This window comes from Carlito syrichta, unplaced genomic scaffold, assembly GCF_000164805.1.
Source record: "Carlito syrichta isolate Samal-C Ts95f unplaced genomic scaffold, Tarsius_syrichta-2.0.1 Scaffold307028, whole genome shotgun sequence".
Taxonomy (NCBI): domain Eukaryota; kingdom Metazoa; phylum Chordata; class Mammalia; order Primates; family Tarsiidae; genus Carlito; species Carlito syrichta.
This window is the reverse complement of record NW_007251124.1, coordinates 242,613-262,325: the sequence shown is the minus strand read 5'-3', so window position 1 is coordinate 262,325 and position 19,713 is coordinate 242,613. Positions and strand designations below refer to the sequence as shown.

Genomic DNA, 19,713 nt, shown 5'->3' with positions numbered 1-19,713 from the left:
ACTTAGGGGAAAAGTATTGTGGAAGTGTGTCAGGCAGTTAAACAATAAAACCATTTTGTTATTTTTCTGATTTTTGTTTGTGACGTTTGGAAGATTTCAAAATTTGCAACGTGATGTGATTTTTCTATTTTAAATCTCCATTTTCATACCTGTTTTTACTTGTAATTTTGAATTTCTTTTCTTAGAGAGTCTCTTAAATTGTGTAAGCTGGATTTTCCTCTGTTCATATTTTTCTGTATTATACACTTCATGAGGGTGGGAACCCTGTGTTCTTCATTATCATTAAATCCAGTCTCCAGCGCAAACCCTTGGCGCCAAGATTGCATTCAATGGGGATTTGTTTAATAAATGAATGAATTTTTAAAAATCAAGACCCGAGTAGATCGAATTGATTGTCTCTTATACAATTTAAGAGACTCTCTAAGAAATGGAATTCAAAATTACACGTAAAAAAACAGGTATGAAAATGGGAGATTTAAAATAGAAAAATCACATCTCATCACATATTATCTGTTTTTTTTCCATTTCTATGGCAACTACCTTGATTCAGGCCCTCACTATCTCTACCTGGATCCTTGCAGTAGTCTCCTAGGTAATCTCCCTGCCTCTGGCATCATTTCCTTACAGTCTATCCTGCACGTCTACCAAGATGACGTTTCTAGATACAAATTTGATCGCATTGTCCAAATTCCTTGGCTGGGGATCCAGGAAAAATAAGAGCTGGTGCCCCCACCGTATTCCACTCTCTAGCCATGCTGATCTGACCAGTTATTTGGATTCACCAAATTGTCTCACCCCAGTCCTGCTTTTGTACATTCCTTCTCCCAGAATATTCTTTCCTTTGCTCCTTTCCCTGTGTATACTACATCTACTGCTCTTGTTTTTCTGCTCCAATAGCTTTCCTCTCTTCTATGCCATGAACTAACCTCATACATTTATTGCCTACATACGTACTAACACAGCATTTACTATGTTCCAGGGACTATTCTAATCGATGTACAAACATTTATTTTACTTTATTTCATATGCAAGTCAGTTGTATTAGTTACTTGTTTACATGCCCTTCTCCTTCTAAACGTTGAGTTACAGAATAGAGACTGAGAGTAAAATACAAAAGAAGAAAATCACAACGACAAACTTTGTATTGTCGTCTCCATCACTGCCACCTACTCTTTGTGGTACCAAAGAGACCACAAAAGGAGACAGACTCAGGAAAGAATGGTTAAGTATTAGAAGTAGAGGACTGTGAAGTCCCGCCCTTAACGTCTAGGGTCTCTACGACCACCTGACTCCCATCAGATGCTGGGAGCTGCTCTCCACAGCAACCCGTCGCTGGATTACTCCGTCTCGCATCCCCTGGGACTGGGATTTCTGGCCCCCGGCTTTGCAAAAAGGTGGTCACTAAGACGGAGCAACCACCGAAATTCCTAGAAAGGAAAGCGATGCTCGCTTCGGCGACTGGGCTCAGAACCGCTGACGCACTTCCGGCCTTTGTGGGTGATGAGTTTTCAGGGTGCTGCAACCCTGCCACTGGATCTGGAGCTCCCCTGTACCCTGAAGGTGAGTCTCGGCCCCTCGTCTGGACACGCCCGGCTCGGGGAGCTTTCAAGTCCGTGCCTTGGAGCAGGAAGGGCACGCTGCGCAGGCGTGGTACCAGCCAGCCTCTTGCCCTCACACGCACAGGATCCCTGGCCTGAAGACCCAGGAGAGGAAGAGGAGGTCCCGCCCCTGCCCGGGTGGTTGGAGGGTCCACTAGATGCGGCGGAGCTTTGACGTAGAACCCGGGGTTGGGAGGCGCAGGAGAGGCACCCGACTGCAGATCTCGCACCGTGTCAAAGATCATACTCCCTATATACCATCACTTTTACTTAACAAGTGTTAACATTAAGCGGTGTTAGTAGTATATATAATATATATATATATATATTTTAAAATATCGTAGAATAAATTACAAGCATCATTACTTAACACCCCTAGTTTCTAATGCATCTCCAAAAATTAAAGACATTTTCCTACATAACCACAATATTACTAGGACACCCAATTAAGTGTAGGAGCATTCTCTAATATCACTTAACACCTAGTTCATATTCTGATTCCCCCCCATTTCCCTTGTTGTCCCAGATTTCTTTTGAACTGGTTTATACCAACTAGAATCCAATCATAGACCACTGATTGAATGTAGTTATTAAGTCTTTTAATCTACAGCAATCCTACCATTCCTCTCTCTTCTTCCATCCGATCACCTTATTGAAGAGGAGACTCCTGCAGTCCTCCTGTAGCGTATCCCTCTTTCTGGATTTGCCTATTTCTTCATGGTATTTAAATTATTCCTCTATTTCCTTGTTATTGTAATTGGTTATCCTTTGGGATTTATTTTACCTCAAGTGGTTTATGAATTATATTATCTCTTTGTTGTTGCTAAATATGTTGAAGGTATCTTGTACATGCCTTCAAAATTATGACTTTTATTTCACTGTATTGCAATTGTAGTTCCATGAGCTATAAACCCTTGTGTGGTCCAGCTTTTATACATGTCCATAAGTATCTGACTGAACCACTTTTACAAAGATTAAGCTGTTTCTCCTTTCATTTGTATGTATTTTTCAAAGTCAAATTAGTTTCAAGAATATAGTAACATCTTAAGAGAAAATCTTTCCAGGTTCAATGCAATGACTTGCACCCCGACCCTTCTTTCAATTCTTGCCTCTTCTGCTTCCACTCTTGCCTCCACCTTCCTTCCAGTTTTGTCACCTCCCTTCTTTAAAGCCTTCAGTGGTTTCCCATTGCACTTATAAAATTCTAATTTCTATGCTCTGCATGATCTGGCTCCTGCTTTTCTTGCCAGTCTGATATTTTGCCACTATTTGCTACTGTCTCACTTGGCTGTAGACACCCCAGACTCTTCTCATTTCTTTGGCCACAGCATGCCGTGCCTCAGGGTCTTTGGACTTTCCCTAGTGCTGTTACCCTTCCCCACCCCTACTCTGTATGGCTCACTCCTTTTGCTCTTAAGGGCTCAGCTTAAATGTTACCTCACCTCCCACCACCCCATCTAAACAGGTCCTCTGTTTGATAACTCAGTGCTTGGTTGTTATTTGCTTACTTGTTTTTGTTGCTGTTTTTTTTTTTTTTTTTTTTGAGTTGGAGTCTCACTCTGTCACCCAGACTGGAGTGCAGTGGCCGCTCCCGGCCACTGCAGCCTCGCCTGCTGGGCTCCAGTGATCCTTCCGCCTCAGCCTTCCGAGTAGCCAGAATTACAGGCATGTGCTACCACGCCCAGCTGATTTTTTGATTTTATTGTAGAGATGAGGTCTCGCTGCCCAGGCGGGTCTCGAACCCACGGGCTCAGGCAATCCACTCACCTCAGCCTCCCAAAGGCGCGGGATTACAGGCTGAGCCACCGAGCCCGGCTGTTGCTGTTATTTTCAGTTTTTCTTTCTTTTCTTTTTTTTTTTGAGTTGGAGTCTCAGTCTGTCGCCCAGACTGGAGTGCAGTGGCCGCTCCTGGCCACCGCAGCCTCGACCTGCTGGGCTCTGGCAATCCTTTCACCTCAGCCTTCCAAGTAGCTGGAACTACAGGTGCGCGCTACCACACCCGGCTAATTTTCTGATTTATTGTAGAGATGAGGTCTCACCAAATTGCCCAGGCGGGTCTCGAACCCGTGAGCTCAGGCAATCCACTCACCTCAGCCTCTCAAGGTGCAGGATTACAGGCTGAGCCACCAAGCCTGGCTTGTCTTTCTTATTAAGTTGTAAGCGCCAGTAAAATAGGAACTGGTCTTGTGTCCTTCACCCTTGTAGCCCTAGTGCCTAACAGAGGCTGGTATATTATAGGTGCTCAATGAACACTTATTGCCTAAAATGGGTGAATAAAATGGGTCAGCTATTGGAAATGAGGCTGGTTCTGTCCCTTGCCTCCTGGGCCTTAGCCTCTGATAAAGCCATAACCTGAGTCAGCAGTCTACAGCTTATTTTGTTTGTCTCCCTTTTATAAGTGTGGCAGCCCATGACTGCCCTTGGCATGGAAAAATGAGACTAGTTCCCCTGCAATCTAAGATACATTGCCTTGAGTCAATTTAATCCCCCAGAAGTCAATTCACATCCCTCTTGGGATGTTCAGGTGACTGTCCCTGATGGGATTTAGAGATGGGCTTCAGCACACACCTGTGAGGTCACAAATGGTCATAGTCTGTCCTGGCCTTTCTTGACCATTTTTTCCAGTATTTTCAATCATCTACTGAATGGTTACCTATGAATTCAATGCTTTATTTTGTTGGGTCTGTTTCCTCTATAAAAGGAGGTTATTTGGTTTATTAATATTACTTTGCTAATAATACCTAATAATTGTTTGGGGCCAGGTACTGTACTAAGCTTTTTATATGTATTACCTTGTATAATGATCCCATTAACCCTATGAGAGAGGATGCTATGATCATTCCCATTTTAGAGAGGCCACATGATTTGAACATTATTCCTTATGCTGCAGTGCCTAACTAAAGAGGATTTTGAAGAGCTCATTCTATTCAATTCATCAGATGTTTATCAAATACTTGTTCCCTGCTAGGAATTCAGATGACACCAAATTTCCCACTGTAATTGAATAAATCAGGTAAATGAAACATTGAAGACATTTGTTTGTGGCAAGTGCAGACTTTTAAGATTTCAAGGCATTTTTTTTTCATAATAAATGTCTGGGACCTGTAGCAGTTGGGAGAGGAAATAAAATAAGGGAGGACTGGCTGGGAACATAGGGTAACACATATAGATCCTGGCAGCAGGGGTGGTATGCAGAACAAAAGGAAATAAGGTAGTTCCCCCTTTGTCTTCACTTACCTGTCCTTACCATGGCTTGATGAAATGAAAAGGGATGTAGAAGGAAAACTTATTTGTTTATCTAGAATATATTTTTGGAGCACTGACAATGGGCTGGGCATTGTGTTAGACATTAGGGGTAAAGACAAATTTCATAGTAGCATAAGACCAGGAGGTAAATCCTAAGTAACAATTGTGGAGAGAAGAACACAGTGGATGGATGAATTCCCCATTTGTGGCTTTAGGTGTGCAAAGAATTTCCTGTACCAATTCAGTAAGAAAAAACATAAAAATAAAAAAATAAAAAACACTATCTTCATAGTTTTTCAATAGCATTAAAGTGCAGAAACCATATTTGCAGAATAATTTTTGCCTGTAAACCTGAGACCATGGGAAACCACATTTTTAAGAATAATAGAATCTAATGCAAATTCAGACTTAGAAATGTTCAGTCTTTTTGTCTTTTTACACTGCAGACTCAACAAACCCAATTCCCAGATGCTGCAGAAAGGAATACTATGAAATGCAGTTGATCTTGAACATTGACAAAGAATAAGTGCCACAATCTTTGTAATTCTTCAGATTCTCAACTCTGCAACAATATTTTACATAAATATTTTATTAAAGTCTGTCTTTCCCACTGTAAACACCATAAAGGCAGGGATCATGTCTATTTCCTCTCACTGTTTTGAACTAAGCACCCTGCACTATGCCAGGTACCTGGTAAGCACACAATATTCGAATGAATGGAATAAACACATTTTCCCTCTATAAAGTATAACTGAAAAACTCCAAATGCTCTCCGCACTTGGAGCACTCCATCAGCCCAGTGACAAACATTATATAAAACTTACTACTAGCCAGGCTTGGTGGATCAGTCTGTAATTCCAGCACTTTGGGAGGCTGAGGCGAGTAGATTGCCTGAGCCTACGGGTTTGAGACCAGCCCGGGCAACTTGGCAAGATGTCGTCTCTACAATAAATAAAAAATTAGCTGGGCATGGTAGTGCACGCCTGTAGTTCCAGCTACTTGGAAGGCTGAGACGGAAGCAGGTTGACTCTAAGGTGGCTGTGAGTGTGGCACTGTACTCCAGCCTGGGTGACAGAGTGGGACTCAAAAAACAAAAACAAAAAAACCCCAAAACAAAACTTACTACCACTGAGATAAACTTTGTATCAGTTTTAATTTTTTCTGCTCCTCTTTCATGAGTGTGGCATTCCACTACAGCCCTTGGCATGGAAAAGTAAGCCCATGAGAAGCCACATTTTTGTATTAGTAATCACCACTACACCTCCAACTTAAGTTGTCACAACCTCACAATATATTCTATTTCCTTCCTGAATCTTACTCAATATTCTTTTAAGGTCTAACACTAAGCGAATGAAATAAAACCTTTGATGCCCCTTAGTTTTCCATATAGCAAAGTCTAAACATCTTAGCCTAGAGTTCAAGGCTGTTTTCTTTTTCAGTATAATTAGTCTTTCCAACCTCATCTCGTCTCACATTTTTACCTACACTCCACATTTTGTAATTCAATTACCACTGTCAGTCCTGCCGGTCCTTTGAGCCACTATGTGTGCTCTTAAATACCTTTGCTCATGTTGTTTGCTTGATCTATGATGCTAAATTCCCATCCTTTCTCTGCTTGATAAATTCCTGTTTATTATTTTAGCCTAATTCAAATGTATTTATCCCTAAGCCACATTCTTCCAGTGCTCCATACCCAGTCAGAACTTTTTTTCCCCTATTCTTTACTCCCTAAATTATTCAGTTGAGGCCTCTATTATAGGACTAATCATCTGATATTATCCCTGGTTTTGTATGTCCTGTTCTCCAACTAGGGTTACCATATACATCCATTGACTATCTACCAGGCTTTCAAATCAATATTACAGGTTGAGTATGTCTCATTCAACATGCTTGGGATCAGAAGTGCTTCTGGTTTCAGATTTTGGAATATTTGCATTATCCTTACCAGTTGAGGATCCCTAATCTGAAAATCAGAAATCTGATATGCTCCAATGAGCATTTCCTTTAAGCATCATGTCGGCATTCAAAAAGTTTCAAATTTTGAAGCATTTCAGAGTTTGAATTTTTGGATTAGGGATGTTTGGCCTATATTTATCCCTCTATCTATTTTTGAATAAATACTTTATTCCAAATCATATTTAAAAATCAGGAAAAAAAAGTACGGAGGGTACAGGGGCAGTGAAACATTAAATTCCCTTGCTCCCTTATTTCAGTTACCTAGTTTTCCTCCCCAGAGACTCTCCCTCTATATATATTAGTTACCTGTTGCCATAATAATGTGGTGTAGTAAACAGCCAAGAAACTTCGGTGGCATATAGCAATAAACATTTATTTAGTACATGAGTCTATGGGACACAGCTGACCTGGGGTGAACAAGGCTTACTTGCATATTCGCAACTTGCTATGGGTCAACCAAGCAGCTCTGCAGATCTCAGGTCAGGCCTACTCAACATAGCTGGTGGTTAGCTGGCTGATAGCTAATCTAGGATGGTCTCAACTATGCCACTGGAGGGACTTGGCTCTGTCCTGTGTGTCTCTTATCACCTGAAGGTAAAATTCTTTTGTGGGGGTAATTTCAGAGTAAGCAAGCCCAATCATGTAAGTACCTTTCAAGCTTCTGCTTGTATCACATATACTAATATCTCATTGGCCAAATCAAGCCGCATGGTTGAGCCCAGAGTCACAATGGGAGGGCACTACAAATTACATAACTACAGAGAGGGGTGAATAATTGAGTCCATTAATGTACTTTGCCATAACCTTTTCCCAGTTCTAAACAATTATAAGTAAATACCTATATATACTTTTTATTAACACAAATGGTAGTATGCTATTGTTTCCACACTTTGCTTTCTTTTACTACTTTATTATCTATTTCCATTAATACCTAATGTCCCATCATCAGATGTGTTCTAAAGAAAATTAAATGAGAGGATTTTAAACCACACGTATTCCTTCATCCCAAGCAGGAGTGAGTCTTCTAAATTAATCCCAGAATGGCTTCAACAGAGGAACAAGATGGACTTAAGATTGTGAAGGTAGAGGAAGACCCTATCTGGGACCAAGAAACTTACCTTCAAGTGAACAACTTTTCTGGCCGGGAAGCCTACCGACAACTTTTTAGGCAGTTTTGTTACCAAGAGACTCCTGGTCCCCGAGAAGCGCTGAGCCGGCTCCGGGAACTCTGCCATCAGTGGCTGAGACCAGAGACACACACCAAAGAGCAGATCTTGGAACTGCTAGTGCTGGAGCAGTTCCTGACCATCCTACCTGAGGAGCTCCAGGCTTGGGTGCGGGAGCACCATCCAGAGAGTGGGGAGGAGGCGGTGGCTGTAGTTGAAGATCTGGAGCAAGAGCTCAGTGAACCAGGGAGCCAGGTGAGAGGAGGAAGTTGGGCTTCTAGATGTTGAATACTAAATGAAAGGTGAAGTTTGTTGACAGGTTGGTTTGCTGTAGCCACACATATTAGTTGTCTGTTGCTGTGTAACAATTTATCCTAAACCTTAATGACTTCACCAGTTATGAGTCAATAATTTGTGAGCTACTTAGGAGGATCTCTCATGAGCTTGCAATGAAGATATTAGCCAAGATTGAGGTGGGTGGATCCAAGACGGCTCACTTGTATGGTTGTTGGTAGGGGGCCTCAGTTGCTCACTAGCTATTGGCAGGAGGCCCTTAGTTCTTTGCCATGTTGGCCTCTCCCTAAGGCTGCTTGAGTGTTCTTACAACATGTCAGCTGACTTCCTCCAGAGGAGAGAGAGAAAGAAAGAAGGGAAAGAGCCATACTGCTTTTTATGACTGTTAAATTATATACCATCACTTCTGTCACACTTTCTATTCAGCAGAAGTAAGCCATCATGTACAAGCCCACACTCAAGGGGGTAGAAATTAGATTCCAACATTTAAAGGGAGGGATATCAAAGAACTTGTGGGCTTATTTTGAGCCAGCACACTATACTGGGCCATTCTTACTCTCCCTGTTCTGCATTTGGGTGTGGAATTAAACTCTGGTCTTTTCACTGTGCCATCTCTCTAGAAAATGTTTCATATGGTTGAATCTGATATCTTTCATTGAGTATTAGCTTGGGCTCCTATAGTCCTCCTCTATGAACCCAAATATACTTACTTGCCTTCAGGCCCAAGATCACAAACATGAATTTTCTAAAGGGCTCTCAGAGGATGTGTTACCCCTGAAGGCCAAGCAAGAATCAGCAGTCATCCAGCTTCAGTCCATGGTGACACAGCTCAAATATGAATCTCTTGGCCTCCGCCAATTTCAAGAACAAGGTAAGGACATTGATAGGTCCATTCAAGAGACGGTGGGTCTATATAGGGTAATAGTTAAGACTGTGAACTCTGGGCGCAAATTACCTGGGTTGGAATTTAAGTACTGGTACTTAGTAGCTCTGTGACAATGGGCAGGTCAGATAACTTTGCTATGCCTTCAGTTTATGCATCTGTGAAATGGGAATAATCATAGCACTTCGGTTACAGAATGTTTTTGAGATTTAATACATGAATACATGTGAAATACTTAGAACAGTGCCTATTTTGTAGTACATATTCTATAGTGTCTGTTTGTGTACATCCTATTTGGGAGCCTTGCTTTCTCTGGGTGATTTCCCCAGCCATTTCAGCAGTGCACATGAGCCCTAACTCTGCTAGTTTACACATCCCTGTGTTATGCCTCCTTATGTTACACTGCCAATTTTGCATTCCTAGAACATGACGGTTTGATATGGAATTTTCTATTCTCATCCTATGACTGTGTTTTTTCATAAAGGAAATAGATGACATTGTTTGGGTCATTTATTATTCCAGGTGGTGAAACTATAGCTGAGAACCAGAAGCTGGCATCAAAGCAAGAAGTCCTTAAAAAAATGGAACATTTTGAGGACTGCAAACTCAAAAGTGATGCTCCTTTAGATTCTAAGTACAGAGAAACTTATAAACATGAGATCACAGCAGGAGAAAAGCAGCGGGGACACTCCACTGGAGAGAGACGTCACAGGTGCAATGAATGTGGGAAAAGCTTTACTCAGAGTTCAGTCCTTATTCAGCACCAGAGAATCCATACTGGGGAGAAGCCATATGAATGTGAGGAATGTGGGAAGGCCTTCAGCCAGAGGTCAGGCCTGAATGAACATCAGCGGAGTCACACTGGAGAGAAACCCTATCAATGTAAGGAGTGTGGAAAAGCCTTCAGTGCCAGCAATGGCCTCATTAGACACAAAAGAATCCACACTGGGGAAAAGCCATATGAATGCAAAGCATGTGGGAAGGCTTTTCGCCTCAGCTCCTACCTTGTTCAGCATCAGCGGATACACACTGGAGAGAAGCGCTATCAGTGTAACCAGTGTGGCAAAGCCTTCAGTCAGAATGCGGGGCTTTTCCAGCATCTTCGAATCCACACTGGTGAGAAACCCTATCAGTGCAGTCAGTGCAGTAAAAGCTTTAGTAGGCGGACACTCCTTATGAAACATCAGAGAAGCCACACAGGAGAGAGACCGTATGAGTGCAATGAGTGTGGGAAAGCCTTCAGTCACCACTGCAACCTTATTAGGCATTTTAGAATCCATGCTGTTGCAGAACTGGACTAATTCTGTGGACTCTCAGGCCCCCAAAGTTATCTTGGAAAGTAAGATTTTCAAGTGGCTTATTCTGTTCTTATCAAATTTATTTTGCTTTGGAGTGAGTAGCTTGTCTACAAACCAAGTGCTAGTGTCTCCTGGGTGGATGACTGTGGGTATGGGGAGTTGTTGGGTGGCCTCCTTATTCCCTACCCTTTGGTTCATTAAACATGATTTCCCTTAACGGGACTAAATCTTGTCTGGAAATAAGTTGGTATGGAGGAGCTGTTTTTGAGTAACACTGAATATTGAACAACTCTAGAAGATTAGTATCCATGTGTACTTTGTTTAAAATTGGCTAAGTTCAAAGCATATTCAGAAGTGAGTCCTTTTTCTGTAAGAGTTACATTTTAAAAACAGTTAAGATTTTTGGGAATAATAATGGTCCACATTCCCACAGGAAATCATTGCTATGGTCTCCCCTAGGAATGAGATGGATGTCTTTTGTAAGCAGTATGAAACCTGTAGTCCTGAAGGTTTAGAAATATATGTCCTATTTTAAATCTAACTCTAAATTCTCAGTGCAGGTCATTACTGAGCTCACAGGTTTGAGACTTGCCTGGGCAATATGGCAAGACCTCGTCCCTATAATAAATGAAAAACTGAAATAAGTTTTTCATTTTTGTTATAAATAATGAGTTAGTGATACTTTGAAACCTCGAGTCTTCACACTGTACCTCTTTAATTCATTATCTCTTCAGTGGCATTATATCCCTGGCACTGCCTTCTGTGGGCTAGCCAGTCACTGACAGTGCCAATGTAAGCAGTATCATTTGAGCAACTCTATAAAGAGAAGGAGCCTCTGACCTTGGGCAGCTTGTTGCTTATCCGGGAAACCAGCATGCTCAGGACATTTGGTTAAAACATGCTCTGGTACCAGACTGTCAAGGTTAAAATCTTGCCTCTCCATTTGTGAGCTGTGGGATTTGGGGCAACTTATGTAAATGTCCCTATGGTACATTCTTTCCATGTGTAAAATAGAGGATGGTAACAGTACCTTCCTCATAAGGTATGTAAGATTAAATAAACACAAACTTGTAAAGCACTTAAAGCATAGCTCTCAATAAATGTGTATTATGATTTACATAAGAAATAATACCATTTAACAAATATAGGTGGAATTGTAAGTGTCATGTTAAAAACAGGATATTGGCTGGATGCAGTGGTTTACACCTATAATCCCAGCACTTTGGGAGGTGGAGGTGAGAGGATTGCCTGAGCTCACAGGTTTGAGAACTGCCTGGGCAACATGGTGAGACATTGTTCCTACAATAAATTAAAAAATTAGCTGGGCGTGGTGGTGCATGCCTATAGCTCCAGCTACTTGGAAGACTGAAGTGGAAGGATCACCTAAGGCCAGCAGGTCAAGACTGTAGTAGCTGTGAGTTTGCCACTGTATACCAGCCTGGTTGACAGAGTGAGAGACTCTGACACAAAAAAAGGAAAAAAAAGTAGGATATGTAGGATATCAAATGCCTCTGCTGACATTTGTATTATACTTTTCTCCAGTCAAAATCTGACCAGAATTTCAAAAAAGAGGAAATAAAACTTCAGTTTAAAAGTATATGCCATAAATTTTGGCCTTTCAAATTTGTTTTAAAAACATAAAATTATATGTATAGATATGTGCACACATATATTTTTTTTCCTTATAGTTTAGGAACCATTAAAAAATTATTTAAAATTCCTTTACTAGCCAGGTATGGTGACTCACGCCTGTAATCCCAGCACTTTGGCAGGCAGAGATGAGAGAACTGCCTGAGACTAAAGGTTCAAGACCAGCCTGGGCAACTTGGCGAGACTTTTCTACAATAAATAAAAAAATTAGCTGAGCATGGTGGTGCATGCCTGTAGTTCCAGCTTCTTGGAAAGCTGAGGCAGAAGGACTGCCTGAGTCCATCAAGTTGAGGCTGTGGTGGCTGTGAGCATGCCACTGCACTCCAGCCTGGGTAACAAAGTGAGACTCTGACTTAAATAAAATAAAATAAAATAAAATACCTTTACTGTTTCATTTTTGAATAGAACAATTAACAATTTGCTAAATTTAGACTTTTTTTTTTTTATTTTTTGATTTATTGTAGAGATGAGGTCTCGCTGCCCAGGCAGGTCTCGAACCCGCAGGCTCAGGCAATCCACTCACCTCAGCCTCCCAAAGGTGCAGGATTACAGGCTGAGCCACCGAGCCCAGCTTAAATTTAGACTTTTTTAGAATAGTGTTTATCAAATTTTGGAGAGCCTACCAATCACCTGGGATCTTGTCAAAAATGCAGATTCTAATTTGAACGCTTAAAAGGGAGCCCAGGAATCTGTATTTTTAATAAGCTCTCAGGTTATGTTGATATTGGTGGTTCATGGAGCACATTTTGAGTATCAAGTCTCCAGACTGCCCTGAGTTACTTGTATGATTTCTAATAAGTTAGGGGCACCAAGCAAGTAATAGCTTCCATTCCATTCTTCCACTGGGCAACCTCTACATCAGCATGTAGGCTGTGCCCCCCACACTGACCCACTGCCTGACCCTCCCTATGAGGAGTGAGATGCTTGTGGGATACAGTGGACAGGTGGGGTTCCTGCATTAAAGAGAACATTTGGGAATGTTTCATTTTTTTTTTCAGACTCTATTTCACCAACCTGTCCAAAATGTTGTAGTAGCTGATGCCACCACTTCTCTGAATTCAGTGTCAATTACAGTGACAAGAAGGATTTCCAGTGCCTGTGATCAGAGGAGCACCAAGAGACCTAGAGAAGAAGAGAGGCTCAGACTGTGGGTGGAGGCATTTGGTCAGTCAGCAAGCATCCACTGACCACCTGCTATGCCAGCAGGTACCACTGTAAAGACTTGGGACACAACAGCGGAGTAGACAAAAGTTTCTGTCCTCACAGAGTTTACATTCTAGGAGAGCAGAAAAACAATAAACAATAATCATAATAACTATATAGTATATTAGAAAGTGATAAAGTGCTCTAGAAACTGAAGAAAGTGGAGCAGCATAAAGGAGAAGTGTGTTTCATTATATAGAATAGTTGGGGAGACCTCAATGAAAAGGAGACATCTTAGCTAAGATGTGGAGGAAATGAGGGAGTCAACTTGGTGCTATCTGGGAAAAGGGTGTCCAGAAAGAGTGATAAGCCAGTACAAAGGCCCTGAGGTATGGAATAAAAATAATTTTCCCTGAGTTTGTCAAATGATCCTCACAACCACCCTAGAAGAGGAAGGCATATACTTACCATTCACATTTAAAGTTGTGTGAACTCAGCATGGTAAAATCAAGTAATTGTTCAATGTCACATGCCTGCAATGCAGCAAAGATCTGCATTCAAGACCGACTGACTCCTTGTCTGGTGCTGTTTTTTAAGTACCTAGAAACTTTGCTTTCCAAACTGGGAAATCATCTAGAAGACAAATGTGATACCACATAAACAGGTGCTGAGTAACTATTTTGAATGAGTAACTGTGCCCTGAAAGCATTGGGGGAGGGAGAGGGGCAGATAACCTATTGATAAACAAGAAGAATGACTAGAATCCTGGAAGGTCAAAAGAATGAATGGTTGGGTGTGAGAGGCTGGGGAGTGAGAATGGTGAAGTACAGGAATTCTAGAGGCAGCCAGACCTTAATGGAAAAAAAGGGCTGGGAAAGTAGAGGAGTGGAAGAAAAGGAGACAGAGTTAAGTTTGCTACTAGGTAGCATGGTATAGCTGTTGTCTGTTACTATCTACCTGTGTGATTGTGGACAAGTTACTTCACCTCCCTGTTCCCTTGGTGGAAATACATGAAAGCTAGGTGGGTAAGGAGAGAGGTCTCAGGAGGTTACGCAATGCAGGTAAAGCCTATAAATCCATTTGTGGGGCAAGCGGATGGATGGGAATTGGAGGGAGGTAGGTGGTTAGGAATTGAAAGAGAAGAGCCAGACATATATTGAGCAGGAGGTCTCAGCATGTTTGAGGAGTAGAGAAAGAAGAGAGTCTCCCACTTGTCTCTTTGGCCTAGATGGGCCCAAAGTGATGAGCTCAACAAGATGAAATATTCTCCAAGTTGCCTAAAGAGACATTGGAGCAGGAAATAGTTCTGTGGTACAGTATTTGCCCAGGTCCTCGGGTTCCAGGGGGATTGGAAGAGTCTCAGTCAGAGCTTGGCCCTACCCAGGGTGAGCCCTAGTATATGAGTGAGGTAAGGATGACGCAGTGACTGTGGATGGATAAATGCCAGCATTTCAGGATAATAATAGTAATAGATACTTCTGTAGCACATACCGTATGCCTCTAATTGCTTAACATGTATTAACTCATTTAATAATCAAATAAGATCTAAACATGATTATAGTCAACTCCATTTGAAAGAGGGGAAACCGAGGCACAAAGAAGTTAAGTCACTTGCCCAAGGTCTCACAGCTTGTAGGCAAAAGAGGCACTCTGTGTTCTTGACCCTGCTTCTGATAAGGCCAAAGCCTGCTCCATCTGCCTCCTATTTGGCTTCAGCGGAATATTTTCTGTCCTTTATTATCACAAACTCCCAACTGCCTGCTCCTGATTCACACTTGGCATCTGACTAGAAGAACACACAGGTGTCTATACTGGCTCACAATCATGGTCCTTCCAAGTGGATGCTTTTATCTTTGCCAGAGGATTCAAAGTTGCCCTCTTCTCACTGTCTCAAAATTCGAAGTCCCTTATAGTGTGCTCATCAGTTACCTTACTAAATCCTTTTACACTTTACTGAATTTGAGCTGCTGTGTAATCTGCCCTTATGGGGCCTCCTCTTCATCTCCTTGGCTGCTGTGGTTGAGGTTCTCTGATTCACTTGCTCCATTCTTTACTTCCTGACATTCTTCCTTCATCCTTTTTACCTTCTGCAACTATTGGTCACTACTATTTGGTACCTCTTCTGATACATCAGACCATAGCTCACATTCTTGTTCACAGCCAAGTCTTATTCTAGAGCACTCTCCTTTATGTTCTTTTAAAGTGCCAACTTCTATTCAATAAGATCCTTTTCCACAGCTGCCAAGCCCCAAGGCCATGCCAGTATTCTCTTCTCATCTTCATGATAGTTATCTCCAGCCGTATGGATAGTCTTGTCCTTTCTGTCTTAATAATTATCAAACCTCCCTGACAGGACCTTCCCACTCTCCTGCCAGTGCCCGCCTCCTTCAGCTTAGGGCAGTGATCCCTCGTAGGCATTTAGCAACACTTAAGCTTACTACACTACCCTTTTATTTCACTTGACTCATCTTGTCCTTTCCCAGGATACGGAATGACTGTCACATTTCTTTTGTGCAGTGTTTCAGATAAGAATCTAAGGTTGAAAAAAAATGTAGACTAACAACAAGAAAAAGGAACCGGCGTTAGAGCAGGAAACACCTGAAGAAGTGAAACCCCCCAAAACAATCCTCCACAGACTTCTAATAAATGTTGTTCAGAGTCCTAAATGCGACAGAAGCAGTGAATGGGCAAACCCACAAGGGGACTCTACAGGGGAAATGGCTCACGTGAGTCACCACCATATTCACCCGAGGATCCACACTAGAAAAAGCCGGACGGGTGCGCCGCGGAGAGGAAGAAGACCTAGGAGCAGCGCTCCCACCACACCACGCACCCGGCAGCGTGCACACGAGCGACTCTGCGCATGCGTGCTTGCGGCCGGGCCTCCAGCCTGAGCGCGGTGCTGCTCCAGATCCGCGCAGTTACAGCCCCGAGCGCCGCTTCCGCTTCCGCTTCCGGGCGTGCAGCTGCGCCTTCCTCCGGACCAGCCTCTCACCTCACCAGTGCGTCCGCACCAAGCGCAGATGCCAGGGAGCGAAGACTGCCGCCAGCGCTTCACTAGGAGCGACATCCTCCTCCGGGACCCGCAAGTATTCAAGCAAATGCGGCCGCGGCGAAACCTTCAGCCAGAGCTTCCGGAACACTTCCAGCACCCGAGGGGCCACATGGGCGAGAAGTCTCACCGGTGTGAGCGTGGCTACGCCTTCAGTCAGAGCTCAACACTTCCTGAGTAAAAGAAAACCCTTTTTAAAAAGAAAAAGAAAAAGAAAAAAATACACACACACACACACACACACACCTAATTGGTAGTGATGGAAATTCTTCAGGTAAAAATCTAAGTTTGGATTAATCAATGAGCCAGTGAAAGAAGAAATGAAGAGCTTGATGCTTTTTTAAAATTTTTGTAGAGATGAAGACCCGCTATGTTGCCTGGATTGGTCTCCAACTCCTAACCTCAAGCTATCCTCCCGCTGCAGCCTCCCAAAGTGCTGGGATCACAGGTGTAAGCCACAGTGCCCAGCTAAGAACTTGTCAATACCAGAAGCGCATCTGCTGCAGCGAAAACCAATTATATCTTCTGTCGGAACTCATATTTTACTGATAGCAGTAATCACATATTACTGAGAGTGTGTCAGGAGTAAGGAGCATGATAAATAAAACAGACCTTGAGCTTGCGTTGACACTGACACCGACCCTACCTTGGAAGGCATATATATACAGCACAGCCACAGATTTAGTTCATCTGAATACTTTGTTAAATGTGTCCTGGAGAGATACTTTATGAGACGTTAAATTTGGCAATACGTTCCTTCAGAATTTTGACTTCCATCAGAAACTCCATGTGGGCAAGAAGTCTCACATTCCTTTGCCCTAAGTAGCAGGGGAGTTATACTACAGTAAAGAACAAATTTTGTAGTATAAAATAAGGGAAAAGTTCAATCTAAGTTTAGGTCTTATGTAAGAATGTTTAAGCACAAATACAAGCTAGACTGATTTTTTTTTTTTTTTTTTTGAGTTGGAGTCTCACTCTGCCGCCCAGACTGGAGTGCAGTGGTCGCTCCCGGCCACCGCAGCCTCAACCTGCTGGGCTCTGGCGATTCTTCCGCCTCAGCCTTCCAAGTAGCCGGAATTATAGGCGCGCGCTACCACGCCCGGCTAATTTTTTAAAATTTATTTTAGAGATGAGGTCTCGCCAAGTTGCCCAGGCGGGTCTTGAACCCGTGGGCTCCCAAAGCATGGGATTACAGGCTGAGCCACCAAGGCCGGCCTAGACTGATGTTAATTTAGTATTTGGTTGATAATAAGGGAATCCCTAATCAGATACTTCAATATGAGGAATGCAGGAAAACTTGACTTGTTTGTCTTGCCTTGAAGAATCTTCCTGCCTTAAAGACTCACTGCCTTGTGACTCAGTTGGAAACGGTTCCCTGAAGCTAGCGAGATTACTAAAGGATATTGGGACCTCTTCTAATGTATAAATTTACCTAATAGGTTTTTCTTCTTTTGAGTTGGGGCTCTCACTCTGTTGCATAGGCTAGAATGCAGTAGTACAATTAGCTTACTGCAGCTTTGACCTCTTGGGCTCAGACATCATCCCCAACCCCCACCCCCCATCCCCGCCTCCCTCTAGAGCAGCTAGGACTACAGATGTGTGCCACCATGCCCTGCTAATTTTTTTATTTTCTTTTTTTTGGGGGGGGGTAGTGATGAGGCCTCACTATGTTACCCAGGCTACTGGACTCAATTCTTCCGCTTCAACATCCTAGTGCTGGGATTACAGGTATGAGCCACCACACCTGGCCTACATAAGTTTTAAAGTCAACATTTTGTCTTCATCTCTCACCCCAAATTATTTTGTTTTTCCCATCAAGTCTCCTTTCATATTCCACTGTTACATAGTACATTTTAAAACAGCTATTTGGATAGCTACATGTTCCCATCCAGTTGCAATGTAGTCTAAGTATCTTGAGTATCTTGAGTAGTATATCAAATTTCAGGTCTGTTTTGGTTGGTAAAGAGAATTGCAAAAGAGATTCTCTGAAAGTTTGACTAATAAAGGACATCCCCAGAACAAAAACAAATATGTAAAGCAAAAGTATTTGAGGAACACAAAAGTGGAGCTGATAGAACCACCATAGATGCTCAGCACAATGGCAGAGTAAGGTACAGATCTGCAAGACTTTGTTCTTTCCTGTGCTACAGCCCTTCACAGTTACAAAGGTGTTGACCTTTTCGGCACTGTGACTTTTTGGGACTTTATATAGAGAAGTACAAAAAGAATAAAAACTAGAAAAAACATAAAACAAAAAAGGTACTCAATAATGGCTGCAAAGATTGTACCACTTACTACTATGTGAATTTGGAAATGCTACTTAACCTCTCTAAACCTGTTTTCTCATTTATAGACAGGGAATATTAATAACTTAATGTCTATAAAACTCTCAGACCAGTCATATATAGTGCTATAGACGTTTTTGTTAAATGTATATACATCTGTGAAACAGAAGTCATCCAAATCTTGTCCTCCTATATCCAACTTCATCTAACCTAGGAGACCAGATATGCATCAGTGATATATCACTTAGAATTGTGTTCATTTGGGGGCAAATACCTTCCCCAGCCTCTAGAACAATGAGCCAGATTCAGAAAGGTAGTCTGTCCAACGTAACATAGTTGGAATGCAAAGACTTTCTGGTATAAAGATCCACATATAGTCCACTATTTATGCTTATGCATAAAATACTGTCCCTACCTTCTGTATAGCTCATACTCAGCTTTGCTCTTTAGAACGCTGAATGTCAAAGTTGTTTGGAGAAGGGCCTTGTGGGGAGCGTGGTGGGAGGGATGGAAGGGAGGCAGAGGTGGGCAGTCAGGCAATCTCACAGAACTGGTCTGAAAGTAATGGTAGAGGTGGAGAGACATGAATAGATTCAAGAGAGATTGAAGGCATGTGATAGAAGATGGGGGTCAGAGATGACATCTAAGTGTTTAGTTTGATACCTGGGTGGGTGTGATGTTATTTACTTAATTATGGAATGCTGGAGAAAAGATTTAGTAGGAGGGAGATATTAAGTGTAGCCTTTGATAACCCTCAAGTAGGCATGGCAAGAAGGCTTTAGGGATCAGAATAGAAATGAAAGTGGAATAAGAGGTTATTCTATAAAGGTTTTCTGCCTACATTAGCAATTACTATCTGCACCATTCACTTGTCATTTAATCAAAACATGTTCCTATTAATACCTTTTTGTGGGTAAATACATATAGATACCAGACAGTTCATCACTTGAAAGCAGAAACCAACACACCTTAGTGATATATTTCATGAAGAATATCAGATCAACTACAAGAAATACTGAACTTATATTTTCTTGAGCATCTTGTGTGGAAGAGATGGATCTGACTCCATTACACATGGCTTATACTTTCACGACAACTATGCACATAATAGACATGTCTGTTGAAAGAATTCAAGCTTGAGA

The 19,713-nt window shown here is 42.1% G+C and overlaps 1 protein-coding gene across 2 annotated transcripts; it reads left to right on the top strand.

The window, feature by feature from the left end:
• The first annotated feature begins 1,517 nt into the window (after positions 1-1,517).
• On the top strand, positions 1,518-12,035 carry ZSCAN31 (zinc finger and SCAN domain containing 31). 2 transcript variants are annotated; one of them, XM_008063775.2, is made up of 4 exons: positions 7,536-8,221; positions 8,981-9,131; positions 9,666-10,482; positions 11,984-12,035. In XM_008063775.2, exons 1-3 carry the CDS (start codon positions 7,841-7,843, stop codon positions 10,442-10,444), a joined length of 1,311 nt encoding a protein of 436 aa, XP_008061966.1. In that variant the 5' UTR covers positions 7,536-7,840; the 3' UTR covers positions 10,445-10,482; positions 11,984-12,035. The 2 variants fall into 2 exon arrangements, with proteins under 2 accessions (XP_021571045.1, XP_008061966.1); XM_021715370.1 differs by lacking the exons at positions 7,536-8,221; positions 11,984-12,035 and adding an exon at positions 1,518-1,560 and having other exon boundaries at positions 9,666-10,605.
• Positions 12,036-19,713: the final 7,678 nt, after the last annotated feature.